This window comes from Clupea harengus, chromosome 12, assembly GCF_900700415.2.
Source record: "Clupea harengus chromosome 12, Ch_v2.0.2, whole genome shotgun sequence".
In the NCBI taxonomy this organism is placed as follows: domain Eukaryota; kingdom Metazoa; phylum Chordata; class Actinopteri; order Clupeiformes; family Clupeidae; genus Clupea; species Clupea harengus.
Genome location: NC_045163.1, coordinates 21,170,352 through 21,191,943, shown reverse-complemented (window position 1 = coordinate 21,191,943; position 21,592 = coordinate 21,170,352). Strand labels below are relative to the sequence as shown.

Genomic DNA, 21,592 nt, shown 5'->3' with positions numbered 1-21,592 from the left:
CTGTACACACACACACACACACACACACACACACACACACACACACACACACACACACACACACACACACACAGGAAGAGACAAGATAGAGATTGGAACAAAAATAAAACCCACTCCTGCGGTGAAGCACAACACAAGGGCCATTCAGACAGGCAACAACCCATCAGCAGGGCGCTCTAAGGTCATCCAAGGTCACCACAACATGATTAGTCATTCGGAACCCTCCGTGGTAGATTCAAGGGTCTGTGTGAGTGTGTGAGTGTGCACAGATAACAGAAGTTGTTATTTTTATATTTTTTTTTTGTTCCTGAACACGGTTTTCCAGCCCATATTTTAAATCAGACCAGTGGTATCTGACTGTAGATGATGCCTTCAACTCTCAGGCCTCTCTGAAAAATGCAAAACAACAGCTTTCAGTGGACAAGGGCTACAGCCACCTTTGGCAGCTGGCTGCATAAACATGTCGTAGGCCAGGGCTACACCGCCTGCAGACGCTAGAGTGGACAGAAGGAACCCAACCTCGTCCCCATCCTCTTCCTCTTTTTCTTCTCTCTCTCTGCAGATGTGCTCCTAAGACTGGAGGGCGAGGGGTGCGCAGGGAAGGGGGGTGGTGGGGGGTTAGATGTGTGCATATGTGTGTGTGTGGTGTGTGTGTGTGTGTGTGTGTATGTGTGTGTGTGTGTTGTGTGTGTGCGTGTGTGTGTATGCCAGTGCTTTCTTGCTCCGACCCTGCAGCGATTCTTCCAATCAACAAACAAAAAACAACCCAAGGCCACGCACACACACACGTTGGCACACACACACACACACACACACACACACACACACACAGGGAGGGGAAAAAAAACAAGCCCGGCATTCCGGTGCATGGAGCCATTGTGTCAGTCCTGACCTCTGACCCCAGGCACCGCAACGACCGCTGCTGACAGTCTCAGCAGGCCCGGCCTTCATATTGGATCTAGTTGGTGGGGCTGTGGAGGGCTGCGGGCTCAGGAGGGGGCCCTTCTTTCTTTTTCTTTTTCTCTCTCGCTCTCTCCCTCCCTCTCTCTTCCTCCCTCTCGCTGATGTCCAGGGTTGAAGCCTGGCTCCAGGCTTGTCTCTGCCACATCAGTCGGCAGCTGCTCCTGAAGGTGGCAGCTGACCCATGGAGTGCAGCACGCCTCAGGAATCTGAACCTGAACCTCCAGCACTCAGGCCAGTAGAGCAACAAAAAAAAAAAAAAAAAAAAACAACAACAAACAAAACAAAAAAAAACAAGATGCATTACCGCGAGAAAATGGTAATGTGATTGTGCTGCAGTAACAGTTGCCAGTTGACGACCTTACAAATAAAAAGGTTTGAATCTCCCATCACCTGTTGGATGAGAGATAAATATAATCTAAAAAAGGCGTTGGGCAGCGATCCTCTAACAGCAACGACCCGCTGACATTCTGGCACACATAAGCAGACAACACGCACTCTCTTATTAAAACATTCATCAGTCAACGTCCAAAACGCATTGATGCTCTCTATTCATTGTGTTCAATACACCTTATCAAGATCTAGGAAGAACTCAGCCACCTCGTTCCTCCGTCTGCTGTCTTTGCCTTCTCCACAGCAAGAGATGGCAATCGAGAGTCTTTTCATTAGTGGTGCCTCAGTGATGTAATGAACGACCGAGTGCTATTCGATCAAGTGACAGCCATGTTAGCCTACATTAAAAGATCATAAAGTGTTGAACCCTATGGAGTCTGTGGCCTGTCAGGCACCTTTGAGGTAGTTTGACATGGATTGACATTTTTATATATGCTATTATTTAGGACAAACTCAGCAACAATAATCTGAGAGCAGTAAGAATGACATTTTGAATGATGAAGTGTGAAGTGTTACCTACATAGAGGTAATGAATTAGCATTTATATATATTGTATAGTTTGGTTACTAAACTTCTATAAGTTTGGAGTAACACTTTTATCTTCTCAAAATCAGTGGCCTATATCATGCATATGGATGACATTGGTGTTAGGCAGAGGTAAGCCACTCTTCACCGTCACAGGTAACGGCCCCTGATAGGTATATCTAATTATAATGTATAGAAGATGCATTCACATGCATTGCTGGAATAATACTATATGGAGCCAATATAAAATAGTCAATAAAAGTTGTCAGTCCATAGCATGGGATTTATCATAATGATACTATGGACAGAAAAGTTTTAAAAAGACGTTATAATGAGTTGCTTTGGTCTGATATTGCTGGCTGCTGGTGATGTATGCTAGAGTAGCATCTCATACAGTGTTAGGATACGCTGTGCCAACAGAGCAGAACTGAAAGCAAACTACTCTGAATGTGCAGGCTGTGCATCACTTTAGAGCGATACAAAAGTGGACTAACCTTATCTAAGGCTATTTGAGCTGCAGAGCTGATAATCTATCAAACCATGTAATACATCATAAAAAAAAAAACATTCACTACAAAAGCTAGGCATCAGAGCATGTTTAAAACACTCTTTGCAAAAATAATCCTCAATGGGATTGCGTGTATGTTTAACTGACTGCTACATACCGCTAACATTAATGATACAGTTTTTACTATACATCCTACCGATAGCCTGCGGATATTTACTGCACTGACCGAAATTTTGATGAAGCCTAAAATGATTCTGAATGTTTCTGTAAATAGGCGAAGCACACATTTTTATGGTCATTTTATAGCCATAAAAAGGGGATATAATGTATAATGTAAAGACAATTAAGAGAGAGATGCATGTAAAAATGAGTGGCTGTGTCCAATACAGCTGGCTGCAATATCATATGCTAAGCTAAAGCTATTCTGTAGCCTATATGAAGTTGACCTTGCTAAAATAATCTAAATATATATGCACAGTGACACTTTGGAGAGAATTAAAAAAAAAAAACGTTAACATGTGTGTACCAATGAGTTGCAGACCTGAGATAAGCTATCTACCTAGCCTATCTACCTGGCCTAACGTATCTATGGGCTAATCAACAGCATACCACCAGCCACAATCAAAGCTGGTCACCACAACACTTTTAAATCAACAAATCACACTTACTTCTCATAAACTGAATCCTCAATTGGATTGAATTAAAGTTCAAAAAGGAAATGTTCTTCTTGCTACTGCTTACAGTGCATAGCTTAAGCGCTCACACTAGCACACACAGCAAACTAAGACAAATACTCATGACTGGCCATGTAACAATACCTGTTGCATCTACTACTACTACTACTACCACTACCACTCCAATTAATAATAATAATACTTAAGAAGAACAATTTGTGATTGCATAAAAATAGAAGCACGAGAGAGAGCACACAGCTGGGTCTATGTAAGGACTGCGACTATCCGCTCTTCAAAATACAAAAGAATACACAATCTGACTGCAGTCAACAGCCATTCTGCAGAGAAAACTACTGAAAACAATGTTTTTCCGTGAATATAGCAATCCTAAAAATGACTTCATTTGAATATCTAATTTAAGGTTTGACTGAAATACTAAATAGAATAGATCTGGGTCATTAAGGTCATTAGGACATACTTGTTTTTAGAAACTTCTAATCTCAAATCTCATTAAAGCAAACAAAATGATTCAGTTCGGAGACACCTGCTTAGACAGTAGTTCCTAACTTCATTAGGAGATGTACAGTACCAGTCAAAAGTTTGGACACGCCTTCTCATTTTTTGAGAAGTTTTTTCTTTACTTTTATTATTTTCTACATGGTAGATAACACTTTTTTTGTTTAGTACGTCATTCCATATGTGTTCTTTCGTAGTTTAAATGTCTTCAGTATTAATTTACCATGTAGAAAATGATAAAAGTAAAGAAAAAAACTTCTCCAAAAAATTAAAGGTGTGTCCAAACTTTTGACTGGTACTGTAGTTCTCAGTTAGAAGCAGTGGGACATCTTTGAGAGATATATGCTTATGCTGCATCTTTCCCCCTCTAATGGTACGGTCCGCCACAGACACTGCTGTATGGCTCTTTGTTGTCGCTCACCGTGTTTCTAGGTCAGTGCCGACCACCAGGAGTGTCCAAGCTACCGCTCCCCCCCCCCCACCACCACCACCACCACCAAACCCTCTCAGCAGGTGCGTCACTCAAATTCTTCCCCCCGCCGTGAGCCAGGAACTATCTGGAACAGGGAGGCTCTTCAAACCCAATTAGTGATTACAAATTAAACAAGGGCCCTAAACGCTCTCGCAGACAAATTAACCAAACAGCTGATTAGTGCCCTTCCCAAGGCACAGCGTGGCATGAATCTAATTGAAAAAAACAACACTAAAAAAAAAATAGTAGGTGGAATATAGTAAGTAATAATAAGTAAATGCTGAGAACAGCAAAGGGATTTTTCTGTTTTGTTTTTAATGGATGAGGTTGATTTATAACAGTCTTGGTTCTGGGGAGAAGGGTGGGGGCACCCTTGACAAACACAGGGTTCAGGCAGGCTTACAGACCATCAATTACCTGAGAGGAAAGGAGAGAAACAGAGAGGTACCAAACAAAGAAAAACATGGGACTTGCTGAATGTGGGGGCGAAAGTGGGGGTGAAAAATGTCTCCTAGCCCTTGCTTGGCCCGAACACAAACCATCTCGCCTCACTGTGGTCGACCGCAGATGCCAGACACTTATGGGAACGACCCGAGATGGTTTTTCCACCTCCGCTGCTAGGATGAGAGCTTATGATTAAGGGACGGGGTGGAGGGCGTCCGAACCCCACCCGCCTCTGCACAAAGCGCTCACTGTGCGGCGTGCCCGTAGCGGCGGGGGCCTAGCCGCTCAAACGTCAACGCGTTGCTCGGGCACGACAGCGACGCCAGCTCGTTCACACAGCGGCCAACCGCCCTTCACTGTCAGTGCTGTTCCTGGTCGGACGGCAGAAACACAAACCAGCTTACTACTGAAGCAGAACAGAAACCACCACCACCACCACCACCACCACACCCCCCCCCCCCCCCCCCCCCCCTCCAACCGCCCCACTCGCTTCCCGTTTCTGCCCATGGAGGAAAGGCGTAAAAGAACGGCTGAACTTTAGACCACGATGCAAAAAAAGGAAGGAAAAAAAAGGGGAGACATCGTTTGACGGACCACATCTGGCCATGGATCATACTGATTAAAGCAATGACGGCAAAAGCACTGGGGGGTGATTGCCCTCCTTCAGCTAATACCACAGCAGGTCTCAAATTACCCCCCCCCACCCCCTCAAAAACATTCACAACCACTCAGATATGGTCCTTGTTTCCCCATGCCCCCCCCCCCCCAATGAAAAATGGATTGCAGCCCTAAGCCATTGGAAAAGCCTACAGGAAACGGAGCTGTTGATCTAATTCTACTGCAATCATCTCATCATTATCAGAATATGTAAAAGGGGAAGAAAAAAAAAAGAATCAAATTCAAACAAAACGCGATTTCTTGGAAACATAAGTAAAACCACATGACAACATGCGTTCCCCGAACACTTGCATTGCAACAACGTAGCTGCATGCTACCGGACACTTGGGGGGAAATCAATCCAGATATAGAGGGGAGGAGGTGGAAGAGGTCTATGTTTGGTTTCACAGTGCAACAATCTCCTCATCCCTGGCTTGAGAGAAAAAAAATCCCTTGAGTAATTTCTTAATTGACGGCGGCTCTCTGAAGCTATTGTGACTGGAGAGAGAAATGACTGAGGACTAATGAAACGGAACGGGGAGGTTTGAGGTCGGCCTGTGCGCTTCTGAGTGTGTGTGAGTGTGTGTGTGTGTGCGCTTCTGAGTGTGTGTGAGTGTGTGTGTGTGTGTGTGTGTGCGTGCATGCATGCGTGTGTCTCTGAGTGTCTGTGACTCTTTGTGCACACACAGAGTGTGTGTGTGTGTGTGTGTGTGTGCGCGCATTCCTGAAACAGTACATTATGTGCTCTGTCTGTGTGTTTGTGTGACAGTACAGTGCAGTTGTACAATACATTAAGATTGTACAGTACCTATTGAGAGAGTGTGTGTGTATGTGTGTGTGTGTGTGTGTGTGTGTGTGTGTGTGAAAACTCACATTCTCACAAACAGCGACTGCTTAGCAGCCATGCCGGGGGAGGAGTACTTCTCGACGAGGGCCAGTGTGCTGAAGCCGAACTTGTGGATGGGCTCATTGGAGTCCAGCGGGGGGAAGTCCGTATCCACCTCCCCGTCGTCCTCGGCGATGTGCAGGCAGTAGGCATTCACGTTCTCACTGCTCATGTGACAGAGGTGAGACAGAGAAACATAACCAAATAATAAATATAGATCCACATCTCTCCGCAAAGACTGAAATCACATACATCAAAGGTCAAGGCAAATGAACTTGGTTCCACAATACTAAACACAGAAAAGGGCCTGTGTGCTATAATGGACCAGCAGGATTACAGATGAAGCTAAATTCTCAGTGTCTTTGTATAATTTAGACTAGGTAATTCTGGAAGTTTAACTAGCATATACTGGCATATACAGACAGAGGAGATCGGGCAAGGAAGCGCCAAGAGACTTTCAGAAAATAAGCCAACAGGGTTTCACATACCACAAACCACTAGCGAAGGTAAACAAGTTTTACACTTATTTCGATGGAACTTAGATTAACAGCAAGGCTGGCTTGAAATCAATTATGGAGGATTTCCATTCTTCACCAGAGTGTACAAGTTGTTGTAATGTGCAATATATAATTGTTATACATAATGACTCCCTTGACCAAGGTTTTTCATTCATCGTTCATCTCCAAATGACTGTCCCCATTGGACAGACAGCACAGACGCCACCGTCCATACCCCCCCCCCACCTCTACGCTACCACTCCCTCTCTCTGTGCCCCCAAAATGCCTGGCCCGTCTCCAAGTTTCCAAGTCAACCCCGACAAAAGGGGCCATGACTGCCTCGGGCCCCCACAACAAACAACGCAAACATCCAGCAGCACAAACACGGACACGATTTATGCTGTCGGGCAATTAAAGATGGGGGGCAATTAGAGCAGGGGTAATTAAAATGGAAAACAGAGGGGGCACTGTAACGATGCGCCGGCTGCTGTCTGGGTATGCAGGGATGATCCCCCCCCCCCCCCACCCCATCAAAACCTGCTTTATTTGTTTGTGCGAAGTGATTGTTGACAATGCAGACTGCTAGAGGTGAGAGGTCATGTGTGTGCATGAAAGCTGCGGTCAATTTAAAGATTCGATCATTGTTGTTGTGTTTTGGTGTAGGCACATTTTATGCATGGATATACCACAGGTTCATTTCTCTCTGCAAAACTTCAAAGCGGTTTGCTGAATTGCTGAACCCCACAAAGGGGACTGTCCTATCAACAACATACTTTTGAAAGTGAAACTAACACATTTTGAGTAAATTTGAATGGGAAAATGTTGTTAATTAGCCAAGGCATTTAGCCAAGGACATGAAAATATTATCATGGGCCCACTTATGTCACTACCTATTAATTATTATTACTCTACCATATAGATCAAATCAAATGCCAGAGCACCCCTAAGGTCAAGTCAATTTTTTTTTACACTGGCCTAAGATTCTTTCGTAATTCATGCAGACCAAAAGGTCAGTCACTTTGAAGTGGCTGATATTACAAGTAAAGGCAGATCAGATACAGGCCTAACTTGTTTTGTATGATAGGTTCAGCTCAGTTCTTTAAAAAAAAAAAAAAAAAACATCATGTCATCATTCATTTGTAAATTGTTAATGTTCATTCTTGATCATTATTTGATGCAAGACTGTACTCAGTTTCCTACACTGGAGACTAGAGGCTGTGTGAGTGGTGGTGGTGGTTTGTATTTGTGTGAGTGTGTTTTTTTGGCAGGGGGGTGTTACAGCCTAATGTGAACGTTTGAGTGTTGTTTTGGGTCTGTATGGGTATGTGTGTGTATGTGTGACTGTGTCTGTGAGTATGTGTGTCTGTGTCTGTGTCTGTGTCTGTGTGTATGTAAAAAGTGTACTGTGTGTGTGTGTGTGTGTGTGTGTGTGTGTGAGCGTGCAGTGACGGGGGTAGGGGGGGGGGGGGGGGGGGGGGGGGGGGGGGCGTTGAGCCCAGAGAAGAAATATCTTAATTTTGCCTGACACGCTCTCGCAGGCACGGCCTGAGTGGTAAGGACTGATTGTCAGAGCGAGTGTCAGGGCCAGTGCTGAGAGACACTGGGGACAGCCTGAGGGCCTAACAGCCATCTGAGAGAGACATCTCCCTCTCTCTCTTTCTCTCTCTTTCTCTCACTCTGTCACCTTCTCCATTCCCCCACACCCACCCTCTCCTCTCCTCTCCCCACCCCATCCTCCTGCACACTAACCCACTCTCTTGCTCTCTTTCTTCCCCTCATATAACTACACCGCTACCTCCCTTGCTTCTTCTCTTTCTTGCTATCTTTCTGTCTCTGCTGCAACCGCTTAACTTTAGACACCAAGGCGGTTATGATGCCAGGGCTTCACACTCAAAAAGGACAATACTCTAACCAGCCGGCCCAATGACTAATTATCAAATAAACTAAACACTAAAATCTCTTAAGTATGGTGTGTAACAATACAGTCAACTCACGATTCAGGCCAATAGATGATTCAGGGCTATGGGTTCGACACACTCACAATATACTCAAGGTAAGACTGTAACGAATATTTCACAGAGCTTCTTAGATAGACTCCAGTGCGAAATGCAAAAATAAAATCTCAATTTTTTTTTTAAACCCTTTTAATTTGGCTCATGGCATCAATGTTCAATGAAAAGTGTGCTGTAACTACACCCAACAAGTGCGTTTCAGTTCTAATTCTGTGAGACCGCATGGGCTCCTGTGCCTCCCCCTTCACCTCCCCTTGCCACAGCAACCATGAGCACACCGTGGAGCAGCATCCACACCCCCTGGCCTGCCTTTACTGGTCGACACAAGACGCACGGACGTTTGGATCGCGGTTTTGGTCTCGGTTTCAGAATCGTTACACCCCTACCCCTAACCAACGATACCAGAGTTGACTACACTATCAAGCACAGCAGCATTATATAACAAAACACCCTGACTCAAATAACAGTGGGAAGCAACCGCTCATCTCATTCCCATTCCCCTGCACCCCTGCGGGCTCTCGTGGGGGCCTGGCGGCGGGCTGGCTGGCTGGAGGTGCAGGCTGGCGCGGAGCTTCACTTCCCAGCCCCAGTCCCAGCCCTCTATCTGGGGGCTCTCTATGGCGAAGCCCTCCTGGGAGACAGAAGGGAAGGGTGGGGGGTGGGGGTGCGGGTCCTCTCATTGCTATGCTGTTCATGTCTCACCTCAGCCGCTGACTGTCAGGGCTGCTCTTTGTTGTGCTCTCGTTGGGCCCTGCTCTCGTTTTGTTGTTGTTGTTGTGGTTGCTACTGCTGCCTCTTTTTTTTAACCCCTAACCCCCCCCCCGAACCCCCCCTCCCATTCTCCCTCTCCCTCTCACTGACTCTATCCTTCTCTCTTATCCTTGCTCTGTCTTTCCATATAACTCTATAGTTTGCTCTTGGAGCCTCTTGTTGTCTCAGCTCTTCTCTCGCTGGTTTTTATTACTGTATTCACTCTCAATCTGGCAAAATTATAAATCTTCATATTGTGCCACCAAGCAGGGAGCGCATTCTTGCGCTGAGCGGTGGCCAAACCGAGGTTACTATTCAACGCAGCGATGAGAGAGTGGGAGAGAGAGAGAGAGAGAAAGAGTGGGAGAGAGAGAGAAAGAGTGGGAGAGAGAGAGAGAGAGAGAAAGAGTGGGAGAGAGAGAGAGAAAGAGGGAGAGAGGGAGAAAGAGAGAGAGGGAGAGACAGAAAGAGAGAGAGAGAGAGAAAGAGGGAGAGAGGGAGAGAGAGAGAGAAAGAGAGAGAGAGTGGGAGGGAGAGAGAGGGAGAGACAGAAAGAGAGAGAGAGAGAGAGAGAGAGCGAGAGGGAGAGAGAGAGAGGCAGGGAAGCATAGCAGCTTGTGAAGTGAAAGGTCATGGCTAACACGGGCAGAGAGGACCTGAGGACAGAGAAAACAACCCATACAGCAGGTGACTCTGGAGTTAAAAGAGTGACAAGAGTCAGCTGACGGTTACGAAGTCCATCGCTTAAGAAGGTTCAGAGAACAACACAGCTAATGCTACACTGCATTGAATGGCTGGTGGTTGAGGTGTGTGCACTTTGGTCCAGGTTGACAACATGTTTGAATATTGTAACACACTTTTACATGTATTCCACTTACAGCACAGGTACATGCATACTTTTGAGCATGCCATTCACTGTTGGGTGGCTTACTCAAGTAAAATACCTTAAGTAACGGGACAAACATGGATCAAACGGAGCTGGGTAGTTTTAATAGCGCTGGTTTAGATGAACAGGGTGTGAACTCACTTCAGCTTGGGTTCCCGCCCCTCGCTGGTGTACTGCCAGCAGATCAGACCAATGAGGTCGTGAACCCGTGCGTTCGCCATGGTGACCACCGTCATGGGGTGCAGCTTCTCCTGAGCCGACTGCATCGAGAGGTAGACGTCTATTTTTTTGGTTGCTGTGGTACCTACATGGCCCTGAAAAAAAAAAGAACAGCATCTTGAGTATGTTAAAGATCACATCCACATGTAATGAAATAATAATAATAATCTGGATCATTTGACTTGAAACATTGAGGTCTAGATGTACGGTCAGCCGCCATGATGGTGTCTACTAAGACAGAAGATTAAATGCCTTGATATCCATCACTTGTGAGCGAGAGTGCCAACGTGCAAGTGTGAACAAACAAGCATGCAAAGGGGTGAAACAGGTGCACGAGGAGGAGAGCGCAACACAAAAAAGATGTGACAACCTCCACCCAATCCGCAGAAATGTCAGGAGAAGAAACAAAAGGCTGCTTTTCTCTCCAGAAAGGTGCGAGAGCCCCGGGCTGAAGCTAACACAAGGAGGCGGAGTGGAAACTCGCTCGACACCTCTGCGCACTCTCCACACCTCGGAGGAGGAGGAGGAAGAGAAGAGAAGAAGGAGAAGGAGGAGAAGAAACAAGGGATGAGAGTCTTTCGTCTCTGCATCCATTCAGCGGTCACGGTAGACCAAGTCACAAAGCTTTGTTCTGTCTGCCTGCCTATTTGTTTTTGCAGAAATTATTTATTACTTAATTTTTTTTCCATTTGGGTGGGTGCGGGTGGGGTGGGGGTGGGGGGCCTTCATCAGCTCGAGTGACATAATGGGGTTTACTGCACGCTCCGTGCCTCACGGTGACAGCAGCGATCCCTTAAACGGGCACGTTTATTGTTTTTTAATCGAGCCGGAGAGCTGCCGTTGCCAGGCCTCCTTTCTCAGCTGACCCGCGGATAATGATGCATCCGCGGCCTCGTCGGCAGCGCAAAACGCCAAATTATAAAGTCATTTGGAGCGCAAAACGCCCGCTCCTGCTCCGCCATCAAAGGGGGGTCTCCAGCTGTTGCCACAGGGTCCGGCAGACGCCGGTCGGCGCGCATCACGGCGCTGTGTAAAGCTCGTGGATAATGTATTTACGCCTTCATCATGGTTTAGCCCCGTTCACCTATGCAAGGCAATAAATACTCATAAACACAAAATACCCTGATGGGGCGATTCAGTGTCTGAGCGAGACATACCAGCGGCATATGTAATTAGTTTGTTATGCATGTTGCAGTTAGGGCCAAATGTGGTCATGTCACATTTAAGCATTGGTCAATGCAGCTACTTATGCCAAGATAAACGGGAAGGTGGGGGCGGGGGGGAGCAGCGCTTCGGAGGACTGAGTTATTGGACTGGACGGAAAGGGGGTCCTCCCAATCCATGATATCCGTCAGGGAGGTGATTTCCTCGGAAACCCTGCACGGCCAGGTGGGAATATTTTCAGGGTGATGGAGAAGGGGAAAGACGCCAGGGCCGCCGCATGAATCCGCGAGGAGAGGAGAGATTACTGCCTGACACACCGATGGTCAGACGATCCGTTTCTATAAAAATGGCTCAGATTAAGATGTCTATGGAGAGAGACACACACGGGGAATGGAATGGAAATAGCCAAACATCTGATTCTCTCACTTACTGGCTACATTCTGACACAAGCAAGTGATTAATGCGTGAATAACACCCTGATACGTAATAGTCAAAAAATGTATTTGTGTTTGAAATGGGGAGTGGGGGCTGCAGCTCTGGAGGGAAGCAATTTTAAGAAGGAAAAAACGCCCCAAACAGATGACAACACTGCAGCAGTGATGCTGATGATCCACCATTTCATCAAGCTCAGTCTGCACAGGGCTGCCCTCTGAACCCCTTTAATGCCAGTGCCATAATATACTATACAAATAAAGGTGCCTTGCCGTGCATTGCCTTATATGTTCATTGAGTTAACACTACATTTACAGAGTCAGTGTTTGGGATTGAAAATTGTATTTTGTAATAATAAAAAAATGCAAATGATCACAGCAGAGCAGAAATAACCAATACGTGCACGAAATTAAGCTAGTTCCTCTCATATCCTCATCGACTTTAGAACTTCCCCCTTTAAACAACCAGAGGCGCATTCATCAAACAGATGGTGATTGTACTTTGCTCAGAAGTACAGCATTTTTTAATAACATTCACTAAGTGTAAAGCACTTGTAAACAGAATGCCGTTTAGAGGACACTCACTCATCCATGCACAGGTCATTTATGAAGAAACTAAATCTGCTCTAAACTCAAGTGACGGTCACCTGAAAATGTCTGTTGCTCACTTTGGCTGTAGAGTGCGGATTGTCCCTCTCTTTCATAACTGACCCGCGCCTGAACTCCAGCGTATTTAGCACTGCCATGGGGAGTGACAGCTGAACAGCCCGAGAGCCTTTCCCTTGTGATATCAAGAGGCTCAGTTGTGAACTAATGTTCCATGGTCTTTATTTAGCACCAGTGACCAACATCACTAATTAGTCTGTTCCTCCACGTCTTGAACATCCAAATGCTATTTTTACTCTGAATATGTTGGGACTTCTATAGATACAAATGTGTTATAAATTATAAATTAAAAAAAATAATTTAGTGTTTTTTTTTCGTTTTCAACATAACCGTAAACAGGCATGAAGGACACGGTTTATAATGGGTAAACCAATGTAATGTTACAATATAGTTTCAATCCAAATATGTTTTTATAAACAGTCTAAATGCTTTCTACATATAGACTTGTGTGTCTGTCAATTAGATGTCTTGCCTTTTGCCTTGGTTCCTAGGCATTTACTTATTTTTTTTGCGTGTGAAGTTAAAACCTTTGTAGTTCTGTGTTAACCACCATTTTGTTTCAACACTTAAGTTGCATCTGGAAGTTTTAGAACACAAGGCTTTCTTCATGTTCTACCCTTAAACAGACATAGGCATGAACGAATTAAGTTGTCCAGTAGGTTACAATCGGGTCTGACAACACTACCTCAACCCCTCTTTGTGCATCACTCCGACTGAAGAGCAGCCAGGACACACTTAGGATTAAAAATAAAACAAAAGATTGCCCGTTGATTATTATCTTGTCATCTTGACTGGCCTTGGGCGTTTCAATCACGTCCCGAACCCCCTTTTAAGGAAGTTGGATTGTCGCCAATAAAATCTCATCTCTCTCCGCACTCCGAGCAGCCGACTCTCGGAACTCTGCCCCCGCACTTGCACTTTAATTGTATCCCTCTGTTGTAATAAAGGCCTGTGATGTAATAAAGGGCTAATGTCTCCATGGGAAGAAAATGGAGTGTGGAGAGGCTGGTGGCATGTGAACGCCTCGCCGCACTGACAACCTGCCATTACCTCAGCGGGGGGGGGGGGGGGGGGGGGGGGGGGGGCAAACCAGAGGCCCCCCTTTCACACGAGAGCCCGGAGCCCCTTATAGCCACGGCTGCTCTCTGGCCCTGCTGGAGTTCAATTTGTTATAAGCGGCAAACCTGAGGAGCGAGCGAGCTACATTCTCTCTTCCTTTCCTTTCCTTTCCTTTAATTTCTTTTCTTTTTTTTTTCTCTTCCCTTCCCTCTCCTCTCCTCACTTAACGCAAGGGGCACTCAGGTAAATTAGAAGTTCTATTTTAAAAGTCAAGCGCAGATGTGGAAAAGTGAGAACATGCTAATTAGCCTGGGAGTAAGAATGGCATTGAGAGCAAATGTGATTATTACACTTCCGCTGGGCTTTTGTGATGCATTCATCAGTGCATGAAAACAGATCCCGACATATACAATTATTTAAGCACAAGGTCAAAGCACCGGAATATTTAAACATAAAAAAGTTAAAAACATGTAAAACTAAGGTTGTAAAATGCAGTACTCTCACTGTGGCTCTTCCACACAAAAACACAAACAACAAACAAAAGCAAAAGCACAAACACCTCCTGGACACAAACCCAGCGAGCGAAGAACAAATGAATGCAAAACCTCCCCATCCTTTCCGTGCTCCACCTGTCGGCACATAAATCTCCGAAACGCCCCCCTAATTCGATCCGCATCCCGCCGCTGACACTCCGCGCTGCAAATTTCATTACGGCGACTGTACTTTTTAACTGCTGTCAGAGTCAAACGGGGTTCATGTAAACATCGGCCCAGGGCCCGGCGAGCGCTCGCCTCCCATTACGCCAGTCTTAAATCACGGCCCTGCCATGAATCTTAATCTGCCACTGATGCTGTTAGAGGTCCGGACGCACATATCACACACACAGAGCACGACAAACACAAATACACACCTCACTCATCCTCCAAGTCCTCTCACTCGCGCACACACACACACACACACACACACACACACACACACACGGCAATTAACCCAACCCCAGCAATTTACAAACCACTTTAGTGCTCGCCTTTTTTTCTTTATCTCCAAGGAGCTCAGAGATAAAATATAAAAATGACAGATGACACATTATCCGGCATGGGGTAAACACCCTCAACCCTCAAAAAACATCCCTCAGGAGGCATAACGTCAGGTGGCACAAAAGCTCTGCCAACTCAGCTGCATTTTCCAGGAATGTGAAAAGCATCGAGCATCACGAATAGCAATAAAAATAAAATCAATTCCGCATAGGTTGACACGTTACCTTGCCATCGAATTTGGAGTACTCGTTGAAGGGGTTGTTGAGCTGCTGAGGACACTGCTCCAGCCGCAGGGACAGGGTGGACTTGGTGCCCATGCTCCGAGGCCGCTCTTTGAAGTCCTTCTTCTCAAACAGCGAGCCCAAATCTTCCGCTGTGGGAACAAGGAGAAGTATACAGATGCAGTGTGACTGAAAGAACAGTCAGAGATGGATCCATATTTTCCAAGCAACTTCCACAGAGCTCTAAAGACACTATCGTAACGATGTTAATTATCGGACGGCGTGTGTTATCGGCAAACGTTCACGTTGTCATGTTAACCCATTATAAAACTGAGCATATCGATGGTTGATCCATTATTAAACTTAGCATTTTGATTGTTTATCAGAATGGCCGATGTTTGACACTGTCCGATAACTGACATAGCTACGCTAGAGATTGCTGTTATTAGACCAAGAGGATGTAAAGGGGGGATACCTGACTGGGAAGAGGACCTCTCCTTCCACTGGATGTTTTTGCACTTGATCTGGTTTTGTCGCTCCTTCCTCAGTCGTTCCAGTCTTTGAGCTAAAGTATGAAGAAAGCAATATTACTGGACAGTAGAGAATCACAGTGACCACAGACAGTCCCATGAACATGTCTAGACCACTGGACAACACTGAAGCTGTAAGGTCCATTACCTACCAGGTATCAGAGTGAAACTGTGTTAAAGAATACAAGATCCTTGTTATAAACATATGAATACAAAACACAAATACTTTCCTTTAATAACATTGAGCGTAATAAAATAATTGCCAAACAAACCCAAAGAAAAATTACAATTGTTTCAGTGTCCACTGTTTCTAAGCAGTTATGCGGGGATACAGATCAGACATTCCCATTACTTACACCTTTAAAACAGGTTTGAGGATTGGCCATGTGTTTTCAGCCAAACCTTTCCTCGAAATTTAACCTGGATTTCAATTTCTGGGGCTGGTATTGACCATCCTTCAGAGCGTCGTGCCGTTTGCCATCTCTTTAAGAGCGGTGTCAGCACCTGTCTGGCACGCCACCCAATCGTTTGGATGGATATGTGGTGAGGGCTATCAGCGACATCACGCGTCACAAATCGCTTCGCCGATAGTTTATGGCACTATCCGTCAAATGACCATCACGCCCGGCTGAGTGATAGTGTCACAGTAGGTACTATGTCAGCACATCCACCTCCGTGAGAAGACACTGGCCAATCCCGCCCAGCAGATTCAGACCACTCCTTTAGACGCTAAAGTGCAATCATCTCTGACTGTCCTTCAATACAATGGTGTTAGTTTAATTCATTATGTGGTTGGCAAATTGTAACGGTTGAGCCCACTTTCAAACAGTGACATGTACACCAAAGGCTTTTGTAGGCAGCAAAAAACTTTAATTTCTAGTACACGTCACTACACAAAGGAAAAGAAAGTGAAATTTGAATTGTTTCTAAGACAAAGACACATTTTGATTGAATTTTAAAGTACACTTGATTGTTTAATTTTGCCTTTACTTGAAGACATTTAAATGTTATTTTTGATGTAATGTTTCTCATTTCCTAGTGTGTTATATTGTAAGTGCAAGTGTTCTGATTGTCTACCACTGCAACTGTATTAAAACGTACACATACTTCTATATTAATCAAACTATTAAGTCTTCAAAGATATAAAAGTTGACAAAAATGGATTTCAAACAAAGCGCTTGTCCTTCTCAACACACTTCAAACGTATCCTGTTTGGACTTCATAAAATAATAACCCCTGACTATCATTCTCCTTATTAAAAGGCGTGTGAAATCTAACCTTGTGTTTATTTCTTTTACCAACCAATAACAGCCTCCACATAGCCATCAGTCTGGGAAAGAGAGGCACCCTATATAGTGGGAGTGGTAGTAGTGTTGGTGGTGGAAGTAGTGGTGGGGATAGAGGGGTGGGGGTAGAGATATGGTTCATCTGCTTGCTTTGCTTACCGGCAGCCACTGCTTTCTCCTGCCCTTCTTGATGTCCTGGTAAGATATTCCCTTTAGATGCTTCTCAGATGAGGCACTCAAGAGCTGTAAACTGCCCCAGCGACCCAAAAGCCAGGGGAGCCAAAAGGAGATCTTTCCAGCAGATACCTTTGGACTTCCTTTTGATTATTGCACAAAACCCCGCCAGGGCACACACACACTGAACCTTAAACTCTATAAAGCACCTGAGCTGTCCCTTAACCCAACCTTAACCCCATAAATCAACTGCTACACACTGCTCCATTTTGGTCCGCGAGGCCAGTCATTTGGATAATAGTTTGGTGGTAGTCAGATGTTCTCCTAATGTGACTGGCATCTCGAGGGCAAGGTAAAGGTTCACCCATATGGGAAAAAAAAGCTCCTTTATGAGGGCATACCCACATCCCAGCACTAATCACAATACCCACTAAATACGGGCACAGAATCTGACTGCAGCATAATGCCCCAAACATTCTAACAAGGACTATGTGTTCCTGACTAAATTTGCCATGAGTGCAATACACAGGCTGGATACTGTGATCGCTATGACGATATTGTGATATGACATTGCGATTTCTTTGTGCAATTTTAGTGTCTCTCGCACTGATTGTGCTTGATGTTTCAACCTATGGAAATGAATACATACCCTAGATAGTGTACTACTGTGTATACCAGATTAAAAATATTTTAGTCATATTCATATGAAGTCATTAGTCATATTCATATGAACCATATGTGTTGACTAGCCTACATTTTTCATCCTGGAGTAATGATTACCAACTACTTTCCACTGACATATAGTCCTAGACATGTCCAGTGCGGTCACAGTCTAAAGACATATGTTTTAGGCTAGGTCATAGTAATAGTTCATATTGATGCTTATATTGAGGAAACGGAAAACAATGGGATAGGCCAACATTAAAAATAAGAAACTATATTCAGTTCCTGTTTGTTGTACTGTTGGCCAACCATTGTCTTTAATTTCCGGGTCAAGGTGTAGGCCTACATCAGTTAATCCAATTACTGCAGTGTCATTGATCTTATCAGTCAATTCTGTGCCCAGCATGATCTTATCTTATCTATCTTTCCACAACAACCAAAAATACTTCAACATGACACAATCCCAAGGAATCATTTTCACTAATTGACAAAGAATCAATGTGAAGCAGCCTAATCTCTGATTATGATCACAACAAACCGCAACTTTCAACACACAAATCCTCAACACACAAAGTCCACTCAGGAAGGGTACCCAACTACAACCTTCAACATCAAGAGGAATTAAACTACAATACCTACAGTTAAATCCATTCTGCAACTTTCAATCTTATCAAGTGAGCCGTCTCCACTGCATAGGCTGCCAATGAACAACTCCCTCTGATAATTCCCATGCGAGATGTGAACCAACAACTTGGGGGAGGTTGCAGGTTCAGCTCTCCTCATACAGACAACACTCATCTGTTAAAGGTTCGGCAGTAAATTTGGTGTCCTCAACAGCAAAAAGACAGGCGATCCTTTTCAGTGGCCATTTTCACGACATACCTATGTCTACAAGTTTGTTTACTTGGCAGGCGACCTGTGGCATCTCTTACAGGAAAGTGGTACCTAGCACCAGCCAGCTCTCTGCAAATGCTACGTTACATCAATACAAAAGAAATGCCAGAAGAAATACAATGTTTTCCCTGTTGTCCTCCATGCTGCATATCATATTGGGTATAGAGAAAGCTCTCAATCAGAGGATTTACTTTAATAGCTTTATATTTCTGCTGTGCCATTTCTCGGGCTAGAGAGACTTTTGTGGAATTGTGTGCTCCTGCACCATGTTCCAGATGTCGCCACAGGTGCCACTTAAGACATCCTACAGATTTGATCTCCCTTAAAAACCACTGATGAGGATTCCTGGTCCCATTCCGCCCCCATTAACAGCACACAAGCATCTGCACACATGGCCCCCTGGAGTGTCTTACCTGTGTTGGAGCGTCGGCGGATGCCAAAATCCCAGCTGGAGGTGATGTCCATGGACTGGGAGAGATCACAGGACTGGCCCTCACTCCCACTCCCACTGTCCCCGAACTGGCCCGAGCCAAAGGCCAAGCCTCCGCCCCCAGACAAGCTGGTGGACTGGCACTTCTCCAGGTCCACGTCGTGGTCTATCAGCACCATTTCGCACATGCCCGTGTCATCGCTGGTCACGTGGGATTGCCGGATGTGGGCCAGGATGATGGTGGGGTTGTCCAGGAACGCCATTGTCACGCGTCTTCTTATCTCTCTCGCCCTCCACTCACTCTCTCCCCGCCGTCCTTCTCTCACTCTCCGTCCTCCTCGTCCTCTCTCGAACTCTCACTCTCTCTCTAGCGCTCTCTTTCTATGTCTCCCTCTCTGGATACACTGGGGGCTATGTCCGCTTGGAGGAAGCTGGAGTCGCTTCACTGACGAGGTCCTCCTCTTCTCTTTCCACCCGACGTTCGTGTTATTTTCTCCTCTCCATGGTGGACCACTCAGGCTGGCCTGTAGAGACAGCAGACAGAGCAAACATCTCACTCTCAGCTGGCATCCCAAACGCTACCCCAAGCCCTCCTCATCTTCCAATCTGCATTGCTTCCGGTAAACAAACATTAACACCTGCACAGGTACTCCCCGATCAATCCCAAATCACAGGGCAATTAGTGAGAGCATGGTTATGAGCGGTGGAATGAATACCATTTAAGCCTACATGTTAGCTGTGTGTTTATCCTCACACCATAGCCTAACATCAGGTACCGTTTCTCTTATTTCTCAAAAGGGTCTTGAAAACCAAAGCACACTCCCCCAATATCTTCTCCACGCAGCTACAGAAGTTCATAAATATTAAAGTATGTATTTAGTGAGATATGGGACAGTGGGGAAGAAAGTGGATGAAACTAAACGGCCCATGTCAGCTTTCAAAAGGACATCCCCACATGCCAATTTTAAAGGTCCAAAATACATTTTGCACATTTTCTCTCCACACTACACACTACTCTACATTATCTGGCATTTAAAAGGTAGATCTTCCCAAGTAGTTTAACACTTACCAAGATGCCAAGTAGTCCCAAGAAAAATTACAACCAATAAGTCACTCAGTCAAAGCTGACAGAATAAAAAATCCAAATAGCAATTTTTAAACATACAAGTACAAATTATTATTCACCGGCCATTTCTGATTTTCACTGTCCATAACCAATACTGGTGGCTTGCTACATTAACACCCAAATGCGACTTCCCAGGCACATAAGGATACTACGTTAACAGCGGGAAGTGAATAAATGACCTTGGTTCTGTTTATGCCCCACTTAAGAAAATATAACCCACAAGCACACAGTAAACACGTTACTGTATCTGGATACGCATAGGCCTACCTTACGCTAAGAACCAGTTATCCTGGCTGTGTATTGGTAGGGGCATCACACTGTTGACAAGTTCAACACCCCAGAGGTATGCATACAGAACGAATGCAACATGACGTATCTGGCAGTAAGCTACTGCAACACAGTTAGTTGACTGACAACCATATCGTTTGATAGTTTAGAAAAAGTACATCAATAATGGTTGGCTGTTTTACAAGCTAACTTGCTAGCTAGCCTGCCAGCTAGTTTGGGTGGGTACTCAGTCTGCATTTGAGCTGGCCTACATCACAGCTTCTCGGCAAGGATACTCACGTATCATCTTGACAGCAATTTAATCATTTTAGAAGACGTACATGCAGTATGCAATCGAGAGCCAATAGATAGACTGTCATAGACACATTAGCACTTCAGTCAGCTAGTGTCGCACTAACCGGCACACTGTCGATTAATTTGATATCAAATGTTAGCAGGCTTATGGGTTCTCGCATGAAAAGAGTGCTCAGTAAATGCTGTGGCACACTGACAAGTCAGCAATCAACTACTTCTGTAAACAAGGCTAATAAGGCGTAAGTTATTGCCTGTGTTACTTGGCATTCTCGCTTGTTGATGTTATATTTAGCGGCTAGGCTAATGTTAGGCCTTACCACATTTGAGTAGCTAAGAGTATTGTATTTAGTTAGCTAGCTAGCTAGAGCATTTTTACCTACCTTTATACATGCCTAATCCACGGAAGGGAAGGGTTGAGAATACGCAGAATCATCTGTGCATACGTCCAAGTACATGGTCTCATTTCACCAACGGTAGTACAACTGCTCAGCATTCAGAAAATAATAACAGACTCATGTATTTCCTCTGTTGTTTCCATATGTATTCGACTATGCTATTTCCGTCTACTTACCCTCATACAGGAAGTATACAGACCACAAAGGAGGTGGATCATGAAAACAACGCAAGTGAATGTGATAGACAAGCAAATAAGCCAATCAGCATTCTCTTTTAAGTGACGGACATTTTGGAGAACCAATGGTCATAATCTGCTCTTTTTTTCACTTGAAAAGCGGGTTATTGAGTTCATTTTTCTCTTTTTTCAAGGATTCAACTGAACTGGCGGAGTTGAATTAAACAAAACTACCGCCCAGTGTTTCTGTTATGTCTTCAATGCAATATCTTTTTCTATTACAAACACATGGTAACATGATGTTAAGGGTGTGTGTGGCTGTGTTCCATAGCGTCCTCTCTTAAGCCTTGATACGATTT

General features: G+C 44.9%; 1 protein-coding gene across 4 annotated transcripts in view; it reads right to left on the bottom strand.

The window, feature by feature from the left end:
* Positions 1–21,261, bottom strand: part of mapkap1 (MAPK associated protein 1) — a 40,759-nt gene extending 19,498 nt beyond the window's left edge. For 2 of the 4 annotated variants that reach the window (XM_031577251.2, XM_012830210.3), the window contains exons 1-6: positions 21,043–21,261; positions 18,938–19,478; positions 15,453–15,542; positions 14,981–15,129; positions 10,322–10,494; positions 6,023–6,202 (exon numbers count right to left, since the gene is read on the bottom strand). In XM_031577251.2, coding sequence (XP_031433111.1) covers positions 6,023–6,202; positions 10,322–10,494; positions 14,981–15,129; positions 15,453–15,542; positions 18,938–19,217 — 872 coding nt within the window. In that variant the 5' untranslated portion in view covers positions 19,218–19,478; positions 21,043–21,261. The remainder of the gene's footprint in view (positions 1–6,022; positions 6,203–10,321; positions 10,495–14,980; positions 15,130–15,452; positions 15,543–18,937; positions 19,479–21,042) is intronic. The other 2 variants (XM_031577252.2, XM_012830211.3) reach the window with 1 other exon arrangement.
* Between the last annotated feature and the right edge of the window lie 331 nt (positions 21,262–21,592).